The 20728-nt window shown below is 44.5% G+C and overlaps 1 protein-coding gene across 5 annotated transcripts in view; it reads right to left on the bottom strand.

The window, feature by feature from the left end:
• Window positions 1-322: 322 nt before the first annotated feature.
• PLB1 (phospholipase B1) overlaps window positions 323-20728 on the bottom strand; it is a 116614-nt gene continuing 96208 nt past the window's right edge. For all 5 annotated transcript variants that reach the window (XM_083604453.1, XM_083604451.1, XM_083604452.1 and 2 more), the window contains 8 exons: window positions 17962-18042; window positions 16847-16912; window positions 14080-14174; window positions 12696-12777; window positions 10339-10437; window positions 8205-8300; window positions 2810-2884; window positions 323-1039 (listed from right to left, as the gene is read on the bottom strand). In XM_083604453.1, coding sequence (XP_083460579.1) covers window positions 818-1039; window positions 2810-2884; window positions 8205-8300; window positions 10339-10437; window positions 12696-12777; window positions 14080-14174; window positions 16847-16912; window positions 17962-18042 — 816 coding nt within the window. In that variant the 3' untranslated portion in view covers window positions 323-817. The remainder of the gene's footprint in view (window positions 1040-2809; window positions 2885-8204; window positions 8301-10338; window positions 10438-12695; window positions 12778-14079; window positions 14175-16846; window positions 16913-17961; window positions 18043-20728) is intronic.

The raw sequence follows: 20728 nt of genomic DNA, 5'->3' as shown, positions 1-20728 counted from the left end.
ATCTAGAATCATTCTAGATTAAAAAGCAGCATGTTGTGGACAAGCATGAATAATTCTGAGTTGAGGAAAAATTACATTTTTTGTGTGATAGAAGCAGATTACTGCACATGCAGCCTTAGAGCCTCAAGCTGGGCATGTGCTGATGCAATCCCGTGTCTATGCTGAACACTGCACATGCTCTCATCATATGAAAACAGACATATTAATTGGCTTAACCTTTTTATCTTCCTCTTGGAAGCTAGCTCTCCTATATATTTTCTGTGAGAATTTAAACCCAAGAGATTCTATCTCCGCCTATACAAATAAACTGGCAAAAGTTGGCTTCTTGAAATGCTTTTATTTGGCTCAACTCTAAGAATTGATAGCTCTTCATTCGTAACACTGTTGATTATTGTATTCACTAAATGCTCCCAGATGCCATTTAAGAGGCCCGGATTAAGAGAGCAAACTTGACATTTGCGGATGAATCTTCAGTGGGAATGCAAAATGCACGGACCATTTAATCACAGTATAGAAGCATTCTTTATCTTGGCGTTTCCATTACAATAACAAATATCCTATTTAAAAATCAGGGAAGGCCGATATATTTTGAATGCTCTCGCTTTAATAAGCTCTCCCTATGTATCTCATCTTCTAAGCTCTGGTCTGCAAACAGTTACCATGATGTCTGAGCCGATATTTCTTCTCCCACTTTTAGATGGAAATTTTTTTTGGTTTAAAAATAGTATGTGAAAAGCTGCAGCTAAGCTCCCATACTGCCTTCCTCGTGTTACTGGAGGTAGATGTTGTGTTAGATCTCCTTGGCGCAGGTGCAAATTCAAAATGTTGTTACTTTCTCTCCAGTCACTGTGTTTCCTGAACATGGGCGTTTGCTGGCTCTCTGAGTGGTGATCACCCAGGCGATGAGGGCTCCTGCCAGGATTCCAGCTGTTGCCGCCACAATCGCAGCCCAGTAGGGCACCTTGCCTCCATTGTTCTCTGCGTCGATCCCTGAACCCTGCGCTTTGCTGTTGCTTGAGGTGAACAGAAAGGGATTTTCCTGCAACAGAAAGGCACAGTTTACAGAACACTATTCAGTCCTTACACCACCTAAAGATGTAAGAGGGAACCCTCCCACCCATGAAGTACAGAAGCAACAAAATAATATTTTCCCATCTGCTATAGCAGAAAGATTTACCATCTTAACCTTTTCCTGAACTATAAACTAACATGTTCCCTTGAAGCCTCTGCATTTGGCCTCCGGTGGATCAACACTGCTTTTAGCACATTTATTTTAAACCTCCAACTGGGGGTATGCAACTCTAACAAACCCTGGTGAAATAAAACTTCTTTTTTTTAATAAAGAGGCTGAAAAGTTTAGGGATTAAATCCAGGTCAACATATTTTTTCCTAAATGCACCTACTATTTCAGTTTAATAAATTAAACCCATTTAGGAACAAGAGCTCTGTTCTTCACCTGTCTTATAAATAACAGCAGCAGGGTTCAGGGCTCATCCCACACTTGGAAAGCGTGGGTCCAAGTGATTTTCCCACTTGTTCTGCGCCTTCTAGGCTTGGGTCTGAGTGGTTTTGCCCTTGGTCCCACCACTTTCTCCCTGGAAAAGTGGCTCTTTTGCAACAAATCAGAGCAAATGTTTGTCTGGAGAAAGACCGACTGATGTTTGCTCCGATTCAGCGGGAAAGCCTGAGTTTCCCCATGGGAAACTGGCAGGGCAAGGACAAGTCCTCCCTCCTTCTTTTCACCCTTCTGGCCTGATTTGTGTTCTGCTTACAAGCAAAATCCATTGCAAGCTCTAATTATCATGCTCTTCAATGCTTGGTATGGCTGGGAAAGAGCTGGGTCTGAAACCTTGGGTCCTGCTTCCGACCAGTGTAAACAATACTGAGTTAGAAAGACCAGTGGCACAATGAGGTAGCTCCCTATATTCCTATACACTTGCCCAGGGCTGGGTTAACCATTAAGCAAAATAAGAATGGGCTTAGGGGCATCAAGGGAAGAGGGGCACCACAGAATGATTCCATTGCCAGATTTACCATGGACCATATGGCGCTAGCTCCCACAATAAATGAAAAAAATACATACATATATATGTAATAATAATAATATAATAATAATTGAAATGATAAAATAGTAATAATAGAAATTAATAATACAGTATACAGTTACAGGTAGGTAGCTGTGTTGGTCTGCCGTAGTTGAAACAAAATAAAAAAATTCCTTCCAGCAGCACCTTAGAGACCAACTAAGTTTGTTATTGGTATGAGCTTTCATGTGCATGCACGAAAGTATCTGAAAAAGTGTGCATGCACACAAAAGCTCATACCGATAACAAACTTAGTTGGTCTCTAAGGTGCTGCTGGAAGGATTTTTTTTATTTTCTTAATAATATAGAGTTAATGATTGTTTATATTTTGAATTAGATATATATGAGGGCACCAAAACACTTAGGGCCTCTAAAGGTCTTAATCTAGCCATTGGCATCATTAGCCGCAGCATCAGGACTGGTGCAATTCTGAATCCCAAAGAATCTCGCTTCATGTCCTGGGCTCTTGCCTCTTTTACTATCTAGTTCTGTTTGGGCAACCAGATTCCTTTCATGCTACATAAAGCCTATAATGGGGGATGGCACATTTTAAGCCATTTAAAAGTTATTTCAGAAGGAATGCAACGAATCAAAAGTGAGAAGAGTTTATTTTGTTGTGGGGAAACCAGATATGGGATTGCATGGGCCCCATCTCTTGATTCAGGAGGGCTCTTCCTATGTCTGCGCTATGGGGCAAGGTGTTTCTGCAGACCTTTGTTACTTACCGAGGTTGGGCACTTGAGTTTCGACCTATCATATGTGAAGTTATTGTATGACTGCTTATGATCAACTGGCTCCAGCTGAAAGAAAAAAGGACAAATAATTCGCCCCTGAATCGTAATTCTATATTTTCATGGGACTGGGTATGTTATAATACACCAGAAGAACCACACTAATAAAATATCACCATTAAATTGCAGTGCTCAATCATTATACCTACTGCATTATTATAGTATTGTATATATTACTGCTCTGTATTCTGCTATATTATACAATTATAGCTTGGAAAGTGTTCTTTCTACAGGTACAGAATAAGATTTTTTAAAAATGTTAAGCACTCTGTCTTAAGGTCATGACAGGAGGCTATAAAAACCCTGCGGAAATGTAATCTATGTCTTAAGTTCCAATGCATAAAAGCAGCCTTTTATAGCTTCTATAGAGTTCATGGGAAGTGGCAAATTAATAGGATGAAATATCAAATGTATAGTGAAGGGCCTCAATACGTGGCAGCTAATGTAGTCCTCTGGAAGCGAATTTTATGCAGGTGAAACCTAATGGACTCAAGAGGGATGAGAAAAGATTAGATCTGTGCAACCTGATTCTCATTTCAATGGGATTTGCTTCCAGGCAAGGATTGCAGTGTTATTCCTAGCCTTTCAGAGCTGGCCAGAAATGTAGGGGTGTGCTGGCTGTTATCCAGAAGGTTATTCTGGATAGATCTGTAATCCAGAAGTTACACATTTATGCTGTGTGCAAGCCACAATGTTTGGACAGCCTGTCCAACAGGGTTGCGCTGTAAATGGGAGATTAAATTAACCATGCCAAGCACGGGGATATAGCCAGTTTTATCTGCCCTTTTTAGGGCGCAGTTCTAAGTTGCCTGAACACACAGAGTGCTGCTAAGAGTACTCCCAGGCACATAGGAAACGCATGCTGCAAGAACCCTAGTTGGGAGACCAGCTACCCACCCATCTATTTGCTTCTTCCTCTCCAAGAACCATTTAGCACGTTTTCATTGGAGCCTGTGGACTTGACTTGAAGCCTGACTGCACTGTAGTACTATAAGAAATTGCACAGCAGGGTGGAGTTTTTGCTCCTCCTCCAAGTTGCTCTATCTCCGGGATGGACAACCAGTGGTCCCTCAGATATTGTTGGACTCCAACTCCCATCAGCCCTTTCTAGCCCCATGGGTCAGAGATGATGAGAGTTGTAGTCCAGCAGTGCCTGGAGGGCCCACCCAGGTTGCCCACCCTTGCTCTAGACCAATAGGTCTAGACCAGGGGTCTGCAACCTTTAAGACAAAAAGAGCCACTTGGACCCGTTTCCGAAGAAAAAAAAACTGGGAGCCGCAAAACTCGTCATTATAAAAATAACTTTTTTGTCACTTTTTAAATATTTCTTTGTTTGACCCCTCAGAATTACTCCTCCTCATAGAAATAAACGTTAAATTAACAAGTTACCTTTTTTGTGTGTGTGTTCTTCACTCCCCTTCAAAACAGTGACCAGCGTACATGCCCCCTTTCAATGCAGTGACCAGCGTACATGCCCCTTATAATGTAGCGGGCGGGCAGGCAGGAAGGTGACGTCGGGACGGTGTGTGACTAATGCACGCACCGCCCCATGCGACGTCACAGCCAGTACAGCGCCCGCCACAGTGGGGAGTGTCGGGGCGCACAATGCGCCTCCTCCCCTCGCTAGTATCCACCCCGAAGCCGCGGCAAAGGTGTAAAAGAGCACATGCGGCTCCGGAGCCGCGGGTTGCTGACCCCTGGTCTAGACTACTCAGTGATTTCTTAGGTGAACAGAGACTTGGTCACTTAAGGCAACACACATTCATACTGATTTCTTTGGAGGATTTACTGCACAGCATTGCATCAAGCAATTGTTGTTGCTCATTCCAGTGCATTTCCCTATCGCTTTCCATATTTTAAAAACCCACTTTTAAAAAAAGAAGGTTTGTCGAGTGAGAGTGCCAAATCCACATTAATTGCACAACCTGAATTTTCCAGTATGTGATTTGATCCCACCTGCAAAATAGTGGCAGTTTGAAAGTGCCTTAGCTCAATAGTTCAGTACAGTTGTACCTTGGAAGTTGAACAGAATCCATTCCAGAAGTCCGTTTGACATCCAAAATGTTCAAAAACCAAAGCACGGCTTCTGATTGGCTGCAGGAAGCTCCTGCAACTAATCGGAAGCCGCAGAAGGCCCATTGGACATTTGGCTTCCAAAAATAGTTCACAAACTAGCAGTGGCGTAGCGTGGGTTGTCAGCACCCGGGGCAAGGCAAGTAATTTGCGCCCCCTAACCCGTGGATTTGCGCCCCCTAACCCATGGATTTGCCCTAACCCCGGATGTTGCGCCCAGTGCGGCCGGCCCCCCCTGCACCCCCCACGCTACGCCACTGCAAACTAGAACAATCTCTTCTGGGCTTGCGACATTCAGGAGCCAAAACGTTCGACTTCCAAGGTAAGACTGTATACAGTTCATGCTTTGTATAAAAAAAATGTCCACAGCCAACCCATGAGATCTCCAGACAGAACTGGCATGATTCCTGTTTGAAACTCTGGAGAGCTGCTTCCAGTCACTGTATAAAATACCGAGCTAATATATTGAAACAAATGGACCAATATCCTGACTCAATATAAAGTAGCTTCCCAATTCAGATTTCCCTGCCTCTGCATCCATTAGATCACAGTAGGTCTCATCTTTATTTTGAACGTAGCTGAGCAAAGCAGACTGGCATGCACACCCTGTGGTTTTTTGGCACAGAGGACTCCTGCAGGCACAAACCCTTCCCAGGGGAGACAACATGGTACATTGACAGAGAACAGAACAGCTTAAAAATCCTGGGAAGGCCAGAAAAGTGGCTGGCTGGAGCAGCTGAGAATGCGCTGATTTGGCACCCTCCCTTTGCAGCCTTTGCTGGCAGGGCGATGGCAAGAATTCCACTGGAGACTCCAACATTCCCTGACCCAGAAAAACCTCAGGCGAGGAGGCAGATAAATTAAAAGTGCTCTGAGCTCTCATTCCTCTACTCCAGCAAAGAAAAAGGGTCCTCGCTAGTCTAGGAAAGTGAACCACACTGGTAAATCAAGAAAGTTAAAAAACAAGAACCCTGAAACAGAAAGGAAATCAGCACAACTCTTCTGACCTAAGGTCAGAACTGTATGAGATTGCTAGCTGCGAGGCAATTCTAAAACCCAGGAACTAGGAATATGACTTTGTTATTCCACATCTGGTTGGAAAACACACTCTGTTTCTGGTAGCGTGGCTTCCTCAAAAAGCAAATAAGAAACTCTGCTTATAGCTCTTTTGTGGCCCCGATCCCAGCTCCCACCCGCCTCAGCCAGCATGGCCAATAGGCAGGGATGATAGGAGTTGTAGTTCAACATCTGGAAGGAACCAGTTTGGCAAAAGCCAAGGTGACATAGCAACCAGATTTGTTTGAGGGGCAATTTGGCCTCAAGTGCTGGTTAAAGAGGCCACGTACCATTCTCCTCCTGTTCAAGGCAACACTTTCCACCAGTCATGCCTGGAATGAAGCTTGCTGGAGAGTCATGACATTGTTCTTGCTATGGTCACCTGCTAGGCCATCTCTTAATTTTTTAAAAATGAGGGTAACGCTCAGGCCGCTCTTTTATAGGCAATGGAGGAAATAACTTGCCAGGGGCTATCAGTCCATCATATGACATTCCTAGACTAAGGTACTCTGGTCCCAAGTTGTTTGGGGTTTGTAGGAGAAAAACAGCACCATTATCTCACCCCTATAGGGATTTGTAACTTTGCAAAACCATTGCAAGCGTTCAGTTTAGCCTTATTGGATTTTGCCACCTAGTGGCAGGTAAGGAGCATGGGTGTCTTTCCTGAGACCACCTTCATCTGCAAAGCCCCACCTCCTAAGCTGTGTAAGTATTTTGGAGTATTATGGGTGGCGGGGAGCTGTTGCCGAGTACCAGAAGAAACTGCAGCAAAAACCTCCAGGAAGTCATAAGAGCCTTAAAGGGCTTGGAGCAGGCTGGGTTATGATGTTGGATGTGAGTTTGGGCTGATTTCTGTCTCTCTCTCTCTTGGGTTCAGCATTGTAGAGCAGGGTTTCCCTAACTTGGTTCTCCAGTTGGTTTTGGACTACAACTCCCACCATCCCCGACCAATGGGTCCTGCTAGCTAGGGATGATGGGAGTTGTAGTCCAAAACCAGTTGGAGAGCCAAGTTTGGGAAAGCCTGTTCTAGAGTAACGTTTGTTATTGCTGCTATTGTTGTTGTAGTGGAGTAAGTGCCGAGGGGGGTATAAGGTGTTGCCACCTCCTAGGGAGGCTGAGGGTCAAACCACACCTGCCTCCCCCCAACCTGAAATAGGCCATGTTGGCTGGAGCTGGTGGCAGTAGCAGTTCAAAACATCTGGAGGCACCAGGCTGGGGAAGCCTCAGCTACACACTGTGCTTATTGTATAGTGTCCATCTATACAGCTGCTGTTACTGGGATCGCAGCAAGCACAGAAACAACAAACCAACCCTGGGATGGAACTGCTTCAGGTTCTAGTAGGCTCTCATAGGAAAACATGAAGAGGACTTCTAAACATTACATCGCCTCAGCAGGAAGGCATCAACATTCTATTTTCAGGATTATGAATGGTGCCTTGAGACAAATCACACAGGAAAGTGGGTCCTTGTTGAAGCAGCAACAGCAATAAGTGTTTTATATACCATATGTTAAAGGATGAATGTGAGCCAAACAGCAGCCACTGAACTTTTTCCGAATAATAAACCGATTATAAAATCATAATAATCTTTAAACTCTGCACAGTCCTGCAAGCATGTGCAGAATGTATTCCATTATCAGTCAGTAACTACAGCTAGTTGCCATCTCTAGGCATAGCTGTCAATGTTTCCCTTTTTTTTAAGGGAAATTCCCTTATTCCGAATAGAATTCCTCGCAAGAAAAGCGAAAAGTGGACAGGTGTGTCTCTAGGATAGAGGAGAAATTAATCCAGACCGCTTTTTAAAGCAAACTGCTGCCTTTGGAGGTTCTGGGACCTTTTTGGTTCCACAAAATGTGGACAAAATTTTTTGCATTGCATGTGAAAATGCATTGAGGAAAATACACAAATGCCTATTTTAGGAAGGAAAATGCATGCAAGTGTGGCTGGGGCAACTCAGCCAGATGGGCGGGGTATAAATAATAAAATTATTACTGTTGTTATTACAAAATGTGCATAATTTATACACAGTTTTTCCCTGTGTGTTTTTAAATCTTTAGTAAAACAGGACAGAACGGACCTATGACTATGAGCCCGTGTGAAACTGATAGGGAAAGTAAATAGGCTGTACGTCCATCCACATCCCCATATATGAGGTTTCTGTACCACCAAGTATGTTTGAATTCATACAGCCACCCTCTTACCATATTATTCCAGAGTGCTATGGCCATCTCTGCATGGCCTCTCTCCGAGAAATGAAAGCAATCCACTGCAAAGAAACTCAGGTCTGGCTTCCCGTCCTGTGATTTAGTAGAAAATACAATTATTAATCTTCAGAATAGATTTTATCGCTCACTAGTCAGGCTCTGGCATTTCACATGTATTTTTTTGGCCCATTGTCTCCTGGCGCTGAGCCAATCAACAGTCAAATCCTGTCTCTCAAAAGAAGTCACATGGTTTGTTTTTGTGTTTAATACACTCCTGCAGCAACCACCAGCTAGGCATAGATTTTTTTATTTTTTGGGCATAATGTGTAAAAATCGACTAAGTCAACTATCGACAGGGATGTCAGTACATGCTTTCTACAACTTTAAATGCTGTTAGATTGAAAAGGCAGTATAATAAGCCTTTTTCCAAGTGGTATTTATGATAAATGGTTACTCTTATGCCTCATATAAGCAGCAATCAGCAATATCAATGGAGCATCTCGCCTCCAGGTCCTTTCAACATACTGATGCCATTGGGAGGAGGACACAGTGACTCTGATGCAAGGACATAATTCTCCAACCTGCAAATAAGCTATTTGTTTCAGTGAATGGGCATAATCCTTTGCTGCAAACAGGGAGGCCTGCAAAAGCAGTAATTACATGGACTGAGTGCACTGTGACATACACAGAGTTCTAGACTGGAGAGCGAAGGAGCCTCTTCCTTAGAATGGGAAACATTATCAAATGATGTTATAGATTTTTTGGAAGCACAAGCCATAGTGGTTAGTTCACACATACATGTGACCAAAGAAGAGATGAAGAGAAGGCATCTATACATAAATGAAAAGATGGGGAGACTTCAAGGGTGTATAGAAACCAGTTAAGTAGGGCTTAGTCCATAGTTTCTTCTGCAGGAGAAGCTAAACCAGTTTCTTCAGACAAACTGCTTAGATAGTCTTATATGCTTCTTCAAGAAGTGGACTCTGATGGTGGACTCCAGTCTACAGAAGCTTATACAGTAAATACAGTAATATTTATTGGGCCATACGACTCTTCATTGTTTTATCTGGTTAAGTAGCCTTGGGCCCCAATAAACTGGTGTGTGTGCACATTTGAAATCTCCTTTCCTCCTTCCTCTCTCAATGCCTGCAGCCTCGAGTGAAGACTAGCATGCAAAATGGTGTGCGGAATCACAGATTAATCACCAAAGCAGTGCTTTCATAACATTTGCTGTCTCCTCAAATTTTAGAGGCCGTTCACATTTTCAGCTCTGATTCATCGGTTGATAGATTGTGCGGCAATGAGATGTTGAGATAGAGATGCATACAGGAAGCAGTCCTAAGACAATGTCAGTGCTGCAACAATTTCAAAAAGTTACTTTCGATACGTGCCCATCATTTCTCTGGACTTGGCACCAACCTTTAACACAGGTCTCCTTTCCCTTTCCCCCTAAAGGCCTTTTCTGTTTTGAACAATTAGACCAGGAGTCAGCAAACTTTTTCAGCAGGGGGCCAGTCCACTATCCCTCAGACCATGTGGGGCCGGACTATATTTTGAAAAAAATAAAATAAACGAATTCCTATGCCCCACAAATAACCCAGAGATGCATTTTGAGTAAAAGGACACATTCTACTCACGTAAAAATACTCTGTGGGCCGGATTTAGAAGGCCATTGGGCTGGATCTGGCCCCCGGGCCTTAGTTTGCCTACCCATGAATTAGAGGAATGATTTATTTGTTTCTGCTTGTGTGAATAGTCATATGTGGACGTGTGGCATGTATCATATCAGTTATATGTGAGTGACAAATGGCCTTTAGACACACTGGGGTCTGGATCTGGTGCCAGTTCTTGTATGCATTTTGAAAACCAGAAGTGGTCCAATTCATTTATTGATATATGTTCTGGGGGCCTGTAATCCTATCAGCAGTATTGGCTCCCAATTGCCTCTAGGATGGTACACAGAGCCAGGATGGTGGGAACTGACTGTTCTATCTGTCTGCCTATTTTTCAGTTTCCCTTGCAACGCTACATGGTTGTAAGGATGATGTAATCCTCAGCCTGTATATCTTGTCATCTAGAACAAATCCTGGAACACTGCTTTGAATGCTGCAGGTAGCAAACGGTGACTCACACTGTCTAGTGGCATGATGGTGTTTCGGAAAAACGGCTGTACAACAACGGCAAAATCCTCCCGCTCCGCATAGCTGTTGACCATCTTTGCGCTTCTCTCCTGTTTGGGAAGTACACAATGGCAAGGTCAGCATTGACATGTGGACTCCCTTAGCTCTTTCCCCTCCAGTTTACAAGTACTGACTCAGACCAGACGGACTAAAAGGGACGAGTACCAAATGCAGGGGTGGTGTCACAGGAGACGAAGCGACAAAGTACAGTAAGGGCAACACAGCTACCCCATTAAAGGTCATTATGGAAGTCACACTAGCTGAACTTATGTCCTGAGACAGTCAGATGGCAGGAATACCCGCTTCACAGAGCTCTTGCAAGGATAAAGAAGAAAAGGAGATAGATCCTTACAAATCATAGGGTAGGCTTAGAAACCCAACTTGCTATTATCGCCACCATTTCTCAAATCTCTATACTGGTTCCCAGCAAGCCTCCTGAAGGAAATTAAGGCTATCAATGCCTATCAGCCACAATGGCTATGTACTACCCCCCACAAACCACATTGTCAGTACAGTCATACCTCTTGTTACGTTTGCTTCAGGTTAAATCTTTTCAGGTTGCGTCCCACAGCGACCCGGAAGTAACAGAACGGGTTACTTCTGGGTTTCGCCGCTCGTGCAGATGCTCAAAATGACATCACGCACATGCGCAGAATTGGCGAATCGAAACCCGCACACGTGCAGACACGGGTTGCGTTCTGCTCAGGTTGCAAACGGGGCTCTGGAATGGATCCCGTTTGCAACCAGAGGTACCACTGTATGAGTCTGAAATACACCTGGGAATTACAAGTGAAGGGAGTGATGTTGCACTCAGGTCCTGTTTTCAGGCTTCCCACAGGCATCTGGTTGGCCACTGTAAGAACAGGATGCTGGACTAAATAGGCCTTTTTGATTGAGCAGACTCTGTTATGTTCTTAATTTACAACAGAAAAAATCATTAAAATAATAAAGCCATCCTTATAAAACTACAAAACCGCAGCACTGTCAGCGAGTAAAGCAATCAAGAGAAATTAGTTGGCAGGGAGTAAAACTGCTCCAGTTCAGCTCAGGAGCTTTTTTCAGCTGTAACCAGGAATGCCAGATGGCTCCCAAGAAAGAACTGCCCAGAAAAGAACTCCTAAAAATGGAAAAGCAGAGAGGCAGAGGCTGAGTTTCCCCGAGCAGGGATTCCCATTAGGAGGGCATGAGCATCAAGAAGGCTAAAAGACTTCACTGCTTCCCACTGTGCCTCAGACGGGGGGGGGGGACACATAACAGATAAACACACAACACAAATAAATACATAAGACAGAAGAGGTGAAGAAGAGGCAAGGATGAGTCACTGAGCTCCAGGCACAACGTGAAATGCAAGAGAGTGGATTTATGTGGGAAAACAGATGACATCACCAATGCCAGCTGAAACAAGCAATCACTCTCAGGTACTCTCAGCACCAAATCAAGCCAACAAAATGTGGCAGCGCAGAGCCTTGCTCTTCAGGGTTCCAGTCAGCTTTGCCATTTTCTCAGGGGAGGCTGGTCTGTTAAGCCCCACCAACTCTCAGCCTGCCTTCAGGCAGCCCACCACCTGTCCTGCCTTCTCCCTTGCATCTAGTCCAGGGAGTGGCATTTCCTGTCAGTTCCCTCCTCCTTCGTCTTCCCCTTGCCCTTGTAAAAAAGAAACCTCTACAGGGAGGAGGACAGAACAAAACTAGTTGGCTCGGCCTGTCGTTGACCCTGGCTCCACCTACTGATGGTCTCCCTCCTTTCTGCCCTACTAGTTCCCTTGGGCATCAGTCAACCACTGCATTTTCCGTTCCACCCAACCTCAAATACCCAGCCAACATTCTGTAGCATCTGAACACACTTGGTCCTCATTGGGCTGTTTCAGGTTCCTTCCCTTGGAGTGTGTGTGTGTGTGTGTAGTTCTGCAGACCTTGGGGTTTCTCCAAGCCTGCTGACACTTTTTTTCCCTTGTGGGTGATGCTGCTTTAGCTACATACGGATCCACACTCAGAGAATGAGTCCACTATTAATATGTAGGCTTGACTTCTACAGGAGGGGTGCAAGGATCTTGAGTGGGATTCAGCTAATGAGTCTCGTCAGTGGAAGCTCTGCACAGAGATTGCTACTTGTGCACTGGTGCTTCCCTCGCTCTCCCAAAATGGGGTTGGGGGTGGGTTGGAAGAAACCTCTGGACAAGTGGGGAGGGGCGAGAGGAGGGATCGTTCTGTCCAGCAAGCCAAAATGCTTGGGCTGGCAGAATGATCGGAAGAGCATGATGTTAAATTCCTCCTCTTGAAATCAGTAAGAAAGGAAGTGCTTGCTTTACCTGAAAATCTCTGTTAATTCTTTTCATTTCCTGTAGTTCAGGGGAGTTTTCCTGGGGGTTTAGAAAACACAGGCAAAGGCTCCTGAAAGAGAGGGATGCTAAAATAAACACAGATCCTAGATAGCACAGATCCTAGTCCAACCCCCTGTAATAGTGAAGGTAACAAGATGGTTTGATTTAAAATACCTTAGAAAGAATGTAAAGTATTAGATTAGGGCTTGTGAAACTCCAAATGTTGTTGGACTATGATTCCCATCATCCCTGACCATTGGCCATACTGGCTGTGGATACCAAAAGGAACTAGAGTCCAACAACATCTGGAGACCCATGGGTTCACCACCCTTGTGATTATGTTTGTGGAACCAAAGAATACAAAAGCCTATGCCTTGGATTTTAAAAATACATTTCTTCCATGGCCTAATAACAGACACATCAGGATAATGTGCTTAAGCCTGTGGTCCTATATATGTGCATACACACATCTGCACATGGCTTACTCAAAATAATTCTGGGAGCTGTAGTTTGCTAAGGGTGCTGGGAATTGTAGCTCTCTTAGGCATAAGCTACGGTTTCCAGGATACTTTCTCAAAGGCTGCTAAGGTGTCATATAAATATGTTTTAGATATATGATGTCAATGTGGCCTTAGGTTCTAATCCCACTGCTGCCCGGGACTTATGCCTCACTTGTTGGTTTACAGAAACCTCCCCCAGCCTGGAGCCCTCTAGAATTTTTGGACTGCAGCCCTAGCCAGCATTGGCCATGATGGCAGGGGCTGATGAAAGTTGTAGCCCAAAACATCTGGAGGGCACCAAGTTGGGGAAGGCTGGCCTAGAGGCATGGTTCTTATTTGGGATATAAGAACTCCTGGATTCAACAGTTTGGACCTTTGGATTCTGGTGTTCCAAACCCTCTTTATAGTTGGGTAGCCAATGACACTGGCCAGATGGGAAAGACACCCACACTTCCATACAGTGGAAAGGGATTTTTGTGACATGTTTAGCACACACAAATGGATTCCAGGTTAACACACGTCTCAAATTGGCTTAACACAAGAGATCCAGCATCAGCCAGACTTTGTGAATCACTGTCTACCTTGTTATAAATATCCGTACAGAAAACAAGAAGCCCAAAGCTACTCTCTTAAATGGCTGCAGCTCTAATGGAAATCAATGAAGATTGCTCTCATGTGAGTAAAGGGAAAAACCAGACCCAATATCCTCATTATAATTAGAGCATCTGCTGCCTCACAGCTCCCAGGTCCAATAGCATCTTGCAGGGAACAGGTTTTTTAAGCTCTTTGCGGTTGCTTTATGAATAACAAAAGTATAGATCAGCCCTAAAAATAGCATACAATACAGATTGCTGTGCGATCCGCTCACTTACGCCCCTGAAAGAACACATCCGGATGCTTCCCTTTCTATCTGACGCAGTCCAGTGAGTTCCATTATCTCCACCATGTTGACAAAAGCCCGAGGGAGCTGCAGGGATTACAGTAACCAGGTATATTGATGCACAGAGCACAAGGCAGAGCCAAACAGCAACACAGAGAGGTTATGCACAGATCAGTAGTCGTGAGAGCATCTGGTTTTCATACAATAGGAAAGGAAATGTACAGAGGGCCAGTGGCAATGAACGGAATGTCGGTGCGATAAACTTTATAGCTATAACTGCAGGCTGGCACCGTTAGCCAGCTTGATGCAACGTCGAGCTAGATGTGCAATGGCGTTTGTGCAGTAATTGTTTATGGCAAGCAAAGAAATGTGCATGACTTTGCCACAAGCCTCTACCACAGGTGGGAAATCAACAGCCTGCAGACCACAGAAGTTCTGTGTGGTCTACCGGGAGTTGCTGACACCTCTGCCACTACTAAAATCACCTTGTGTCCTGTGCTTCCTTCAGACCATCAGACAGCTGTTTGGGAGGCTGCAGGGGGCACAACTTACAAGAAGTGGGGGTTTGGAAATGACCCTCCCTGTACACCTCCCCCCCCCAATGTAAATTATGCCATCCTCAACCCACTTAACAGCTGCTTGGCAGGTGATAGTCTGCACCATCCTGCTTCCAAGGGGCCTTTTATCCCCATAAAAGTTGGGCTCTGAAAGGCTCTTCTGAGAGCAAGGACCACACTGGTGACAGCCACCTTTCCCTGATTTCAAAGGGTTGGTTTGCATATATTTGTTTGCATATATGTGTAAATGCCCAGACCGCTGGCATGCAGTCCACAAGCACTTACCCACTGCTCCTTGTGGGCTTCAGAGGTGAAAAAGGGTGCTCACCTTTGCTCCAGAGCAGCCTTCTCTAACCTCGAACCCCTCCAGATGCTTTGGACTACAACTCCCATAAGCCTTTGCCAGCTGCTGTGGAACTAACCCTCAAGTGCCCTTCCTGAAGCGAGATCAGGTCGGCAGGACTGAGAGACAGTGGTCTTTCAGTGGTGTCGCGAAATAGGATTGATGCCCTTCTTGTTGTCTTAAAACAATATTTCTGAAGGTATAGATTAGGTGTCTGTTTTACTCTCTGTTGGGTGGCTGAAGTGGATGTCACCGTTTAATTCTTCCTGCTTATCGCAGCATAGTGTTTTATCGTATGCCTTTAGCTTCTTTGATAAGACTTGCATGCCACCTTTGGAAACTGCTTCATTTTGACAGGCAGCAAACCGATTTATTAAATAAAAAAATGAATAAAATACCCAGGAGACTTTGGGCCACCAATTTCAATAACTAGCTGAGGTTACTTAACAGCGCAGACCAGTGGAGGCTTTTTCATTTGGGCAATGGGGCACTGCTGTGTCACTTCAGCCTGCCCTCAGCCAGCCCCCACATGCCTTGTCTGCTTACTCACAGCTAGTTCAGGGGGTGGGGCTGCCTGGCAGCTTCCTTCCCCTTAGCCTCAGTGTTGCCCTTGTAGAACTCAGCACAAAAGTGTGTGTGTGTGTGTGTGTGTGTGTGTGTGTGTGACAAAAGTAGAATTAACTGCCACTGCTTGCATTGGCACTAGTTCCACCTGCTGCCTTCTGCCCTCCCAGCCCCCACAAATGGTTTTGTTTCTTTCATTCTACCTTTCCCCTTTCATTCGTTTTATCTTCATCCTTCATCTCAATAAAGCTTCATCATTTGAGAGCCAGGGTTTGACTGCATACTTGTGGCAACCCACAGATCTTTATTCCAAACTTTGACGCTACATATTGTGTCCGAGGCAATGTAAGGGGAAAACAGAGCATCTTCACTTTGTAGCAACTTACAGTTACGCTGGGAGATGCCTCCTCTCAGACTGAAAATTAATCGGTGATTTTGCTCAGCATGAACCAACCTGGACTGTGCAATCGTCATCTGAAGCTCTTTTCCGTGTGCCCCTTCCATGAAAAGTCCAGAAGGCGCCATGGAGCAGCTCCCCATTTGTGGAATGTTCTACCCAGGGAGGCCAGCCTGGCACCTTCAATGCCTATCTTTATGCGCCAGGCAAAAACTTCCCCTTATAACCAGGCCTTTAGCCATTAACTACATATGGCTTTTTAGAAGTGGGTGAGATGTTTTTAATGTGTTGCTTTTCCTCCTTGGTATTAATGTCTCTACATGGGGTGGGGAGGTTGTTTGCTTATAAAAGTTGCTTTGGGTTGTCCTGGCCAAAATAAAGTGACTAATAAATTTAAGAAAGAAAGAAAGAAAGAAAGAAAGAAAGAAAGAAAGAAAGAAAGAAGCTGGGAGTGTTGCAGACGCTAGGCAAGCTTGTTATCATGTTTGTCTACCCATCTCCTTTCCTCCTCCGCTGCACAAATATCCCTAAGTCAGGGCAAATAAAGAATTGGGGAGGCTGGACAGTACATCCATAAGCACGGTAGACAAAACTGCTGCCTGCTGTTGAGGCAGCAGCATCTTCCTGCTGCAGAGGACTTTAGGGGCTAGCTCCACGTTGAGAAAAGTGAAGAAAACCTTATAAAATGCAACCACGTTCGCCATAGTAGAATCTCACCACTTTCCTGGTCATTAGCTATCAAGGTCATTGGATTACCCTTCAAATATGACTGCACCAGTGCCAGCTATCTGAAAGAAGGTCCTAAATGAAACATGATCATGGAAACTCTGCGAGGGGTGAGAAATGTTTAAGTGCAGTTGCCAAGAACTCAGCCTTCTAGAGTGTCTTAAAGTCTTACCTCCTTGTAAAGGATATCAAGGGTGTCCTGGAGGTGTTCTACATATCTGTCCACTGAATAGGTCTCCTGAAGAAAATGAAACACTCAGTTATCCATTTTCAGTATTGCATGAAAAGTTGCAGATAAATCCATCCCCACACACCCAAAACCAGAGAGGTCTATGGAATAGCTTGGGCTTGAAGGAGACTGATATGAGGATATAATTTGCGCTAGCAAAGTCTTGATATATTTAGAAGGAAGTATTGCAGAATTGTTTCCCAGTTGCAGCATGCATTTGACTTACTCAGCACACACGGCGTTTGGACGTGATTCTTAAATTACTAGTCCAGCTGAATTAAAAACAAACAACTGATGCCTGAATCAGTTAATCAGGAAGAGCTGGATTGGGAGAGCTGGTTTCGATTCTCTGCGTCCAAACACTGGATGTAGACATAATTCAAGAGCTGAAATCAAGCCCCCTATTTGCAACAAGATTTAAAATGCAGCTTCAAAACTTTCATCCAGAAATGTGATTTATTTTTTTTTAAAAAAGGGGGAATCACTCAGAATTTTGAATTCAAGTTCATAATCTTGAATGTTATAATTGGAATTCATATTGGTTTCTCACAAATGGGGAAGGGGGCCTTTTAAAGTGGCACAACATTGTGAGGGCATAGTGGCGTACTGGTTTCACACATTTTTATTGATGTCACAGGTAAACTTAATTCAGAATGGGACTGAGTCTTTCAAAAAATTTAATAGAATTCTCAGAAAAAGACTGGTATTCCCTCCTCCTCCAAATCTACCTCACTATGTCCCAACTCCCAATAAAAAAAATGTGTATCCAGAAGTATTTTGTATTTCCAAAATACTCCATTGTATTTCTGGGGGCACTGGGAACTATAGTTTTAATACTTATTAGCTCAGCACATTGATTATTATTATTATTCTTATTCCCCCAATGGCTGGCTCAGTTGTTTTCCATTTGGATGGCAAACCTCTTTTTTGGAAGGTCACTAGAGCCAATCACCACCTTCGAGAACTGGGGCTGCAATCAGGACAAAAATGCTCATTTCAAATAAAAAGCGACAGGAAATACTATCGTTTTCAAACCAAGCCAGCTGCAGCTTTCATACCTTGTCTAAGCAATAGTTACAAAGGTCATTGCCTCCAATAAAAATGGTGACTAGCTTCCAGTCCTCCTGATAGTTGATGCTCTGGTGAGAAACAAAAACACTACAATATCAGAGTAGTTCACGGATGTTCGGAGGAGCAAAGAGAGTAATGAGTGATGTGACTTGCTCAGGATCCCATCCATTCCACTCTCTGGAACTGCTGGAATCGTCTCCCTGCTCACCTGCTGTGGAATTGTTACAGACATTGCTTGGGGCTGCAGAAAGTCAAGCCAAAGCACGTACACACTCAGTCCATCTCCACGGGAAAAGGCCATTTGAGAGTAAATTCACAATCCCATATTTCTCATGTCGCACATAGCAATTGCAGTGGCATGCTATCCTCATTGTCTGAAATGCCACCATGCCTATACTGTCTTTGTGACAGCTTTTTTCAAGGGCATGAAAGTATTGCATGCCTAACGGAGGGTATTAGGTATTTGAGCTGAACTTGTTGCATGATCATTACCACATGAAAGGGTTTGTCTAATGGGACAGATACTAGAGAATAGCAGCAATGTCTCTCTCCCTCCCTCCCTCCCCCTCCCCCCCCCACATAGTCCCCCTTTGCTGTCTGAAATCCAAAGTCTTTCATTGGTGGGTCAGACTGAATAACGGAGAGTAGCGAGAGAGAGACAGAGAGAGAGAGAAAGAGAGAGAGAGAAGGAATAAAAGCCAGGGGAGAAATTGGCAGCTGCCCTGGAGTGTGATCATCTAAGCTGCATCTGGGCTTCTGTGACACAGGAGGCTTTTTATTCCTAATGGACTTTGGCGCTGAGGGGTGTAACTGGGACTGCAAGCCCTTGACACTTGTATAGAGGCAAGCATGAGAGACAAAGAACATTTTCCACAATGATGCACCGAATGCTAGTTGTTAGTAGCTGGAGTCTCTGAGAATCCCTGACAGCGACACGTTACCAGGACTGTTGAAAAAAAGGAAGGGAATGCCCAGAAGAGTGGACATTTAGATAGAGAGAAGGAGCCCTCAGATAGGTGGCTTCGCTGTGCTTAGCCAAGGCCGGCAGCTGCTTCAACCTACGTCATTGCCAGCCAACAATAGGGGCTGCTGAGAGCTGTAACTCAGTGGAAAACATTCTGTAACATGCAGTACAAAGAAAGGAATGGATGGTGGCTATTTTTAGAGCAGCAAGTTTACATAACAAGCATTGGTGAATGTGTCCTAAGGAAACCAAAGGCCTGGGAATCACAAACAGGGCTGAATTCTCTTCATTAATAGGATTTGTTTTCCTGGCCCCTGACTTCAGTTCACGTTTGCTTCAAAGAAGCGCCCGGGGGTGTTTGACATCATTCCCTCTCTGATTTCAGAAGGCCAGGATCATGGTCTCTGAAACCTAGGAGCTGCTCTGACTTTTGCTTAAATGTCAGTGCTTCCACTCGGCTGGTGTTTGTGTGTGTGTAAGAGAGAGAGAGAGAGAGAGCAGGAAAAATGCAAAAACGCAGAGAGGAAATGGATTCTCCTTTCTGCTTATCACAGTATGCAGCTAATGCAGCTAATAAGAACATGCAACTAAATTCAACTAGTAAGAACAGAACAACTGACAGCAAAGTCAGCCCTCACTCAGCACCTGTCACACAGGCCTAGGTTTGGGAAAACAGTGGTTTTTGTTTGTCTTCCAGCCCACACCAAACGATCCATCAATAGTTTGATGGCACTAGTTCCTCTTCCTTCCCTGCAATGGCTCCTCTCCCAAAGCAAAAGGAGTCAGGTTGGTAATAAATAACACATTTAATACACCTTGGTTGCATTTTCCCTCTGCATCTGAGCTCAGCCACCAAAAGCTAACCTCAATAACATAAAAAGGTTTTGCAATGCTTCCAAAAGACACTCGGGCAGACCTACAGGGAGAACAAGTTCCAGAAATGTGGGGCAGCCACTGAGAACACCTGTCATCACATGCATTTCATGCCCTTCCTTGGCGCACAGATCATATTAAGAAGGTGTTTTCTGTCTATCCAAGAAGGTTGAATGCCACATAAGGACAAAGGCAACCTCACAGGTATACTAAGCCCCTAACCAGAAAGGGCTTGCCTGGTCATAACCACTTAACTTGAATTGCACCCAGATGGGGCACAAATGCACATGGGAAAAAAAAAACATTTCCTCAATGTGCTCTTGGAAGCCAACTCTCCTTCAGAGGTGAGCCATCTCATTTTGCATGTCTTGAAGCTACTGAACACTCACCACAGCACAGGTCTGCATTCTCTGCTCCACTGTTATTCTATTTACGTCTTTAGCAAAAATGCATATAGTGCTGGATTGTAAATAGGCAAACAACCCAAAGCTCTTTGCAACAATATAAATCAAAACATTAACATTACATATAGAGAGAGAGTTAAAACAGGTATTAAGATATTGTAAAAGATTAAAATCAACACTAGCTGTCTCAGGAGGCTTGCCTAAGCAAACTTGCTTTAAGCAGGCACCAAGAGGAAGACAGTGAATGTTCCTGCCTGCCTGATGTCAACAGGCAGGGAGTTCCAAAGCACAGTTTGCTGCTGCACTGAAAGATGGATTTCTTACAAATGTGGAATGGGTGTTATGCGGTACCTGCAAAGGTGCCATTTCCATAGGTTGAAGCTGTCAAGTGGGTATATATGGGTGTCAGGGAACTGCCATCGGAACTAGAGGAGGAGGCGAGGCCCCACAACGATGCTGGAGAGGGGCCAAGCAGGGAGAGAGGCAAGTCTCCTGTTGGGGAAGAAAATCAGC

This window comes from Podarcis filfolensis (assembly GCF_964270895.1).
Source record: "Podarcis filfolensis genome assembly, chromosome: 3".
NCBI lineage: Eukaryota > Metazoa > Chordata > Lepidosauria > Squamata > Lacertidae > Podarcis > Podarcis filfolensis.
Note: the sequence above shows the minus strand (reverse complement) of the source record. Positions and strands in the feature narration are given on the sequence as shown.